This window comes from Stomoxys calcitrans, chromosome 2 (genome assembly GCF_963082655.1).
Source record: "Stomoxys calcitrans chromosome 2, idStoCalc2.1, whole genome shotgun sequence".
Classification (NCBI taxonomy): Eukaryota; Metazoa; Arthropoda; class Insecta; order Diptera; family Muscidae; genus Stomoxys; species Stomoxys calcitrans.
In genome coordinates, this window is record NC_081553.1 from 67960346 (window position 1) to 67969516 (window position 9171).

A 9171-nucleotide genomic window follows, 5' to 3' on the forward strand; every position below is an offset into this window, starting at 1 on the left:
ACAACTGTAGCAGCAAAGTCATTGTAAGTTTTGTTTCAAATCTAAATCGTGCATAGAAATAAAATCGAACCTCAAAAATGCCTTTGAAAGTTGCAAAATTCGAACGCGTATATCCTCGAAACCAGTGGAGATATTAAGCAAAAAAAACTTTGAAAATCGGACTACAAATGAAGATTTGATAGATTAATATCTACATTTGTATCTTCTTATATATAACAAGTAAGATCGTGCTAAGTTCGACCGGGTCGAATTTTATATACCCTCCACCATGGATCACATTTGTCGAGGTCTATGCGCGATATCTCTTTTTAGGCAAACAAAGAATATTGAATAAGAACTATTATGCCACTGGAGCTATATCATGTTATAGTCCGATTCGGAACATAAATGAATGCTGAACATTGTAGAAGTCGTTGTGTAATATTCCAGTTCACTCGAATAAGAATTGCGCCTTGTAGGGGCTCAAGAAGCAAAATCGGCAGATAGGTTTATATGGGAGCTGTATCAAGCTATTGATCGATTCAGACCATATAAGACATGTATGTTGAAGGTCATAGGAGAAACCGTTGTACAAAATATCTGCCAAATCGGGTGAGAATTGCGCCCTCTAGAGGCTCAAGAAGTCAAGATCCCAGATCGGTTTATATGGGAGCTATATTAGGTTCTATACCGGCTTACGCCATACTTAGCACAGTTATTGAAAGTCATAACAAAACACCTCATGCAAAACTTCAGCCAAATCGGAATTAATATCCAAGATCGGTTTATATGACAGCTATACCAGATTATGAACCGATTTGAATCATACGTCAGTTCAGTTAAATCGGATGAGAATTGCGCCCTCTAGAGGCTCAACAAGTCAAGACCCAAGATCGGTTTATATGGCAGCTATATAAAAACGTGGACCAATTTTAACCATACCTGTCGCAGTTGTTGGAAGTAATACCAAAATACCTAGTGCAAAATTTCAGTTAAACCGGACGAGAATTGCTACCTCTAGAGGCTCAAGAAGTCAAGACCCAAGATCGGTTTATATGACAGCTATATCAAAACATGGACCAATATGGCCCATTTACAATCCCAGCCAACCTACACTAAATGAAAGTATTTGTGCAAAATTTCAAGCGGCTAATTTTACTCGTTAGAAAGATAGCGTGATTTGGACAGACGGACGGTTATGGCTAGATCGACTTAAAATGATATGACGATCAAGAATATATATACTTTATGGGGTCTCAGACGCATATTTCGAGGTGTTACAAACAGAATGACGAAATTAGTATACCCCCATCCTATGGTGGAGGGTATAGAAATGAATTTGTGTTTGTTTGTCAGTTCGGTATAGACTCAAAAATGGCTGAACCGATTTTCTTGAAACTTTTACAGATGGTGCATAATGATCCCGTGGTGAAAAAAGGGTACTACATTTTTTTTTTACCGGAGGGGGGGGGGGGGCGGACCCTCCCCCTTACTCTAGTTTTCAAAAACGATAGATCTCAGAGATCGGTCTTGCAATTTAAGCGAAATTTTTTGTGGGATCACCCAAACCCCTAAAACACCCCTAAATAGTACATTACCGACCATGGTAATATGGGACTCAAATGAAAGGTATTTGCGAGTAGAATACGAATCTGATATCCAAATGTGTGACAAAGTTTCTGGGGGTTCATCCCTTCCCCAAAACACCCACAAATAAGACTTATTTACTGACCATGGCAATATTGGTCTCAAACAAAAGGTATTTTTCAAATGTGCGACAAAGTGTTTGGCAGGCCGCCCCTTCCCAAAAACACCCCTAAACAGAACAAATTTACGACCAAAGCAATATAAGGCTCAAATGAAAGGACTTTGGGAGTAAAGCACGAATCTGATTTCAATATTCGGGACAAATACCTATGGGGCCACCTCACCTCCATAACACCACCCAAATAGGACGTATTTGCTGAAAATTGCAATATGGGGTTCAATTAAGAGATATTTTAAAGTAAAACACGAATCTGATAGATATTTTCAGAGCCAAGTCACTAAGTGGCCGCCCCATCCCACAAAACACCTCCCAAACGGAACATGTTTGCCGTCTATGGAAATATGGGGCTCAAATGCAAGGTAATTGGGAGTAGACCACAAATCTGAAGTCAACATACGGGACCAACTGTCTAGGGGACGTTCCACCTCCATAAGAACCCGTAAATAGGACGTATTTGCTCACCAAGACAATTCGGGTCTTCAAGACTGTGGAGCTGGATATTCATAGTTTTTAGGGCCCATACCCCAAACCGGGCATACTTGCAGACTTTTGCAACAAGGGGATCAAATGAAAGGTATTTGAGATTAGAAAACAAATTTGATATCCAATTTTGAGGCCAATGGTAATATGGGGTTCGAATAAAAAATGATATTTGAGAATAGAGCACGATGCTGATTTATTTTTAGGGCTAAGTGTTAAGGGACCTCCCCGCTCCCCAAACACACCTAAATCAGACACATTTAATGACTAAAGAACAAAGCATTAAATTGACACCGACCTTCGCAAACGGAGTAAGGGGGAATGAAAGGGCAGACAATTTGGTAGTGAAGGCGAGAGAAGTTACCTAGGTTAACCCGACGCAGTCCGAGTTAAAGGCGTGGACGACGAACGTAACCCTATGGAACAGTGAAACCGTCGGTAGGACGGCGAAAATCATATGCGGGGATCCAGATCGTTAGAATACGAGGCTATTGCCGAAACGAAGGCAGAAGGAGGTCAGTATAGCTATTGGTATTATAACGGAACATACAGTACTACGAGGTTACTTATGTTAAATCGATGCGGCAAGTGGAGTATTTCCTACATCATTGCCCGGCTTTCGCGTCTAACAGATACCGGCACTTATGTGGGGACACAATACCAGACATGAACCAACTTAGGGGCGTGGCATGGAAAACGGTTAAGGAATTTGTAAGAAGCACGGAATTCCTAACTTAGGTGCGTCTCCCACAAATTGATTTCGTCTAAGGAAAAAAATTTAATTAAATTTTTTAAAAAAAAATTCCAGTATTTTTTTTTTAAGATAAAATTTCATATTTATAATATACTACAAAAACTACAATTTTCTGAGGCCAGGGCCACATCAAAATTATTTTTCTTAGGGACAAAATTGTAACGAAATTCTAAGTAAAAACTGAATTCTAAAGCAATTTTTCCTAAACAAATTTTAAAACCCATTTCCTAAAGACAACATTTTAGCGTAATATTCTCTAATAACAGGCCAGACTCCCCTCGCAATTATTTTTTAAAAACAAAATTTCTTAAATTTTTTTCTAAACTCGATTTTATTACAAAAAAATTTAAATAAATTTTTTTTTGTAAACTAAATTTTAGTGATTGTTGTTTAAGGACTAAATTTCAGCGAAAAACTGTCTAAAGAGAACCTAACTTCGAGATTATTTTTTTTTAAGCCAAAATTTCAATAAAAGCTTGCATGGGAGCTATATCAAGTTATAGACTGATCTGAACTATGATGAACGTATTTGTTGGAAGTCGTAACAGAATATCGCATGCAAAATTTCAGCCAAATCGGACAAAAATTGTGGCTTGTAAGGACTCAAGAAGTCACGTCGGGAGATCGGTTTATATGGGAGCTATATCAGGTTATAGACCGACTCGCACCGTACTAAGTACAGTTGCTGGATGTCATAATGGAAAACCATATGAAAAATGTCAGTCAAATCAGAAAAAAATTGGGGTTTGTGAGGGCTCAAGAAATGAGTGAAATCGAGAGATCGGTTTATATGAGAGCTATATCAGTTTACGGACCGATTTGGAACGTACTTAACACATTTTTTGAAAGTCACAAACATTTAAGCTTCCAGGGGCTCATGAAATCGGAAGACCTGTTTATATCGGAGCTATATCAGGTTATAGAGCGGTTTGAACCGTACATGACAGAACACTCCATGCAAAATTTCAACCAAATCGCACACAAATTGTGGATTGTAAGAGCTTAAGGGGTGGTAAGGGCTTAAGAGGAGGCTTAGAGGCCACCGTAGCGTAAAGGTTAGCATGTCCGCCTATGACGCTGAACGCCCGGGTATGAATCCTGGCGAGACCATCAAAAAAAAAAAAATTGTCGGCGGTGTTCTTCCCCTTCTAATGCTGGTACTATGCCGTGAGGTACTATGCCATCTAAAAACTCCTCTATAAAGTGGTGTCGCAATGGGGCACTCCGTTCGGACTCGGCTATAAAAGGGAGGCCCCTTATCATTGAGCTTAAAACTTCAATCGGACTGCACTCATTGATATGTGAGAAGTTTGCCCCTGTTCCTTAGTGGAATGTTCTTGGGCACTTTTGCAATTTGCAAGAGCTTAAGAAATCAAATCGGGAGATTGGTTTATACGGGAGCTATATCACGTTATAAACCGATTTGGACCGTGCTAAGCACAGTTGTTGTAAGTCATAACAGAACACTAGGTGCAAAATTTAAGCCCGATCGGCGCCCAGGGTCTTAAGAAGTCATATGGGGAGATCAGTTTATATGGGAGCTATATCTAAATCTAAACCGATATCGCCTCTTTGCAATCGGCGACTAGCATTACGTGTTCGGCCGCTATCGTGATTTCGACATACTTCACATGGTCTTAGAGGAATATTTCGATCTGTTACAAACGGAATGACTAGATTAGTATAACCCCATCATATGGTGGTGGGTATAAAAAGCAAAGAGCAAAACTTTCATTTTTATATCTAGCACCATATGATTGTAACACTTCGAAATATTCCTCTAAGACCCCCTTAAAGTATATATATTCTTGATCATCTCGACGTTCTGAGTCTATATCGCCATGTCTGTCCGTCCGACAGTCCGTCCGTCTGTCGAAATCACACTAGCGGCCGAACGCGAAAAGTTAGTCTCTTGAAATTTTGCATAGATACCTAATATTCATGTAGGTCATTGAAGATTGCAAATGGGCCATATCGGTTCAGATTTCGATATAGCTCCCATATAAACCGATCTCCCGATTTCAGTTCTTGAGCCCGCGGAAGCCTCAATTTTTGATCGATTTGGCTTAAATTGAGCATGTGGTGTTCTATTAAGACTTCCAATGGCTGTGAGAAGAAGGGTCAGAATCGGTCTATAACCTGATATGGTTCCCATATAAACCGATCTGCCGATTTGACTTCTTGAGCCCCTGGAAGCCGCAATTTTCTCCGATTTTGCTGAAATTTTGCACAGAATGTTCTGTTAAAACTTCCAATGACTGCGAAAAGAACGGTCCAAAACGGTCAATAAACTGATATAGCTCCCATAGAAACCGTGCTTCCGATTTGACATCTTGAGCCAATGGAAGCCTCAATTTTTGACCAATTTGGCTTAAATTGAGCATGTGGTGTTCTATTAAGACTTCCAATGGCTGTGAGAAGAAGGGTCAGAATCGGTCTATAACCTGATATGGTTCCCATATAAACCGATTTGCCGATTTGACTTCTTGAGCCAATTGAAGCCGCAATTTTTTCCGATTTTGCTGAAATAGTGCAGGTAATGTTCTGTTATGACTTCCAATGACTGTGAAAAGAACGGTCCGAATCTGTCAATAACCTGATATAGCTCCCATAGAAACCGTGCTCCCGATTTGACATCTTGAGCCAATTTTTGTCCTATTTGGCTGAAATATTGCAGGTAATTTTCTGTTAAGACTTTCAATGACTGTGCTTAGTACGGTTCAAATCGGTCTATAATCTGATAAAGCTCCCATATGAACCGATCTCCTGATTTGACTTCTTGAACCCTTACAACCCGTAAACTTTTGTCCAATTTGGCTAAAATTTTGCATGCGGTTTTCTGTTACGACTTCCAACAACTTTGCTGAGTACGTTCCAAATCGGTCTATATCCTTATATAGCTCCCATGTAAACCGGTCTCTTGATGGTCCTTGTTCGGTTCCTAGAAGCTTTAATTTTTGACAGAAGTTTGGTATGCAGAATAAAGTTATGCCCTTCAACAAAGTTTATATTTTATACATCTTTAGCAGAATCCACGGTGGTGGGCTCCCAAGATTTGGCCCGGCCGAACATAGCACGCTTTTCATGTTTTACCGCCTTGAACAATGAATTGGATTAGACCTTTCGAGTTCCTTGTCGATTTTGGTTCAAATTGGAACAGATTTCAATACAGCTGCAATGGGTTCACAATGTTAATTTTTCACTGAATTATGACAAAAGGTGGTGACTATATATACGAGTACCTATGGTTGTGGGTATTCAGAGTTCGGACCTGCCGAACTAAATGCCTTGGCACTTTTTATGTCTTGTCATTGCTGCACAAGTAGCTAAGGATATTTTTTAGTTTTTTTTGTAATCGAAAAATTCGGTTCACCATGATCGTCAGATCGAACTCTGAATGACTGGGGACCCAATATAGAAATAAATTCAATATGGTCAGCGAAATAGGAAATTTATCTATGCAAAGGGTAATACCTAAGGTAATGATGTTAAAAAAGACTTAGACTTTCTAGCAAAATTATATATTCTCAAAGTAGTACAAACGCTCTGCCATAGCTGAAAACAAAAGCTTTGTATAGAAACAAAATGAATCTAAGAGTGATTTACTTTCAGGGCAGTCTCAAAAAGGGATCCAGTGGAAGCAGCGGTAGCACTGAACATGTCATTGTAACGGGTGGCGGAGGCGGCGGTGGTGGTGGTCACAGTCATGAACACAGCTCGGGTTGGCATCGCAGCATGCCGCTGCAGTACACTCAAATGGCCGATGGGTCCATAGCCTACTATGAGGTGGCCGACAACGAGGAGGAGTTCAAGCGGAGACAAACACCAGCAACGGGGATTTAAAACATAAGTAATACAATATTTTATTTGTAATTATTTATGTGCATTGCTTATTGTACAAATACAATTGATCTTATGAGCTAACATTGGAAAGTTTCAATTTTTTAGAAAAACCAAAAAAAAAAGAAGTAATTAAGCCTACAAAAATAATTAAAATTTAAAATTACAGAAAAAAAACAGAGAAAGAAAATTGGTCTATATTTTCTAAGCGGGTAGGTATTTTTTCAGCTTGGTTGCATCTCAATGATTTAGGGGGGATGGAATGAATATTTTGGGCGTAGAGCTATTCCATGTCGATTCGTCATGCTTAAATGACATGCAAGATGTGGTGGTGCTGTATGCCTCCTCTACTGTATGCTGATGATAAAGTGTTGCGTTTTTGGATTTTAAGTACAGCGGCTATGGTTTCGCTTTGGTTGCTTAAGCTGCGTTTCTTTTTTTTTTTGGTTATAAAATCTTTGGTAGATATGTGGCAAATATTGGAAAGACTGTTTGAGACTGTTAACTTTCACCAAGTTGCGCATGCACTGGGATCTAATCTTCTGTAAGGGATCTTTGGCGAGACATTTGGGGCTTCTACGATGTTGTGGGCACCCAGGCATTATACGCCTTATCCTGCATCATCATTTCATCATCTATGCTGCGGTGATAGGAGCTGCCCTCATGCCCACCCTCATAATCGTTCTGGTGACTCGAGGAGTAAGTGTGACTTTGCTGCACTTGAGGATGCTTCACAATTTCGTAAGTGGTCTTTTCACCGCCTTCGCTAGAGACCAATTTCTTCAGACCTATAATGGCACTAATAATAAGGGCAATTTTTCCCACAATCAATGCCTTGCCAGCCACTATGGCTATTGAGTGATAGGCCATTTTGAGTATAGCCGCCTTCAGCATTACCGCCGCAATGAAGGGTCCCAAATATTTTTTATCATCCTTTTTCTTGCGGCCCTCCTCCTCTCCACTTATCATTTCATCGGCTGCCTCATTGGCCTTGGCCGTTGTTGTGGCAAAGAAATCCACAATGGTCTGCCACCATGCCTGTCCACTGCTCTTGCCAAAGCTTAAAAGGCGAGGCAAATTAAACTGCAGCTGCCGGGATTTGACAAATGAGCCAAGCCTTTCCATTAGCAGAGAGTCCAAACTTTTCATGGAAAGATTTTCCAAGTCCCGGTTACTCAATTTCATATCCATAACACTGGAGCGGCCATTCCTCAGCTCTGTATCGTTTTTCTTAACCAAGGCCACACCCTCGATGATGTTGATGTTCTGGAATTTTAGAGCACGTCCCAAAAGTTTGGCTCCTTGTATTTTAAAACACCACAGCACATCATCCTGATTTAGGCAATGATTGAGCACATGATGCATGGTCCGCGACACGGCATTGTCTGTGAATAGGCCCCGCCCACTTTGACTCACTGCATGGCTGGGCAATTCTATGGAGGTTGTGCGGCGGCACAAGGCCGCTATGATCAGAGTGAAGATATATAAAAATTTTGAGCACATTTCTAAACAATCCAAATATCCTTCGTTTCCGTTTATCCTTTCAGTTTGTTTAGCCGATTTTTCGCTTTCCACTTTTCATCCACAATACGCGCACCACTTCGATTTCTTTATGAAATGCAACTGATCTTCATGCCTAGCGTTGCAAAGAAATTTATACACTTTGTGATGATTTTTTTAAACAAAATAATTAAATGTTGCATCTGCGAAAGCAATTACCACTGGACCTAGTTATCGCTGTAAAATAATGCATTTTTGTTTCACTTCTTTCTATTTTCATTTCTAATTTTTGTGTGTGCGTTTTTCGGTTGAAATTTACTCCACATTATCGATTATTCAGAGCATGTAAAAGTAAGAAGTGGAAATGATATTTCACCATTTCCAAGGGTAAATTAAAAAGGTTTGTTGGGTGGGAAAAATTATGAGATGAGAAAAATCAAATCAGATTATGATTAAAGCTTCAATGGTCTCAAAAAAATCATATGGGCGTATCGGCTTCGGTTTATATGCCCCTTACGTGCGTGAAATTTGGCGTGCATTTTGGCCGTCAGTGTACTTCATGCACAAAATTTCAGCCAAATCGGATGAAAATTGCGGGTTCTTGGGGTAAGGAAGGAAAGTCGAAGGGTCGGCTTATATAGGGGCTGTTTTGGAATCTGAAACGATATGGCTCACTTCCCATCCCCTACGGCCTACATCAACAAGAAGTACCTGTGCAAATTTTTAAACAGATATCTTCTTTGGTTCGACCACTATCTTCATTTCGACGAACTGGCTTAAGAAGTTATGGGTGGTTCGCTTTGAAAGAGGCCTAAATCAACAGCCGTCCCATACCAGTGTCGTGTTGGGG

At 40.1% G+C, this 9171-nt stretch overlaps 1 protein-coding gene across 1 annotated transcript; it reads right to left on the minus strand.

The window, feature by feature from the left end:
- Positions 1 to 7397: 7397 nt before the first annotated feature.
- On the minus strand, positions 7398 to 8324 carry LOC106082235 (uncharacterized). The gene has a single exon (XM_013244626.2). The coding sequence runs from the start codon at positions 8322 to 8324 to the stop codon at positions 7398 to 7400; it is 927 nt and encodes a 308-aa protein (XP_013100080.1).
- Positions 8325 to 9171: the final 847 nt, after the last annotated feature.

Bases quoted from the DNA above. Each gene is read 5' to 3' on its own strand.
- LOC106082235 (XM_013244626.2), bottom strand. From the start codon at position 8,324: ATGTGCTCAAAATTTTTATATATCTTCACTCTGATCATAGCGGCCTTG.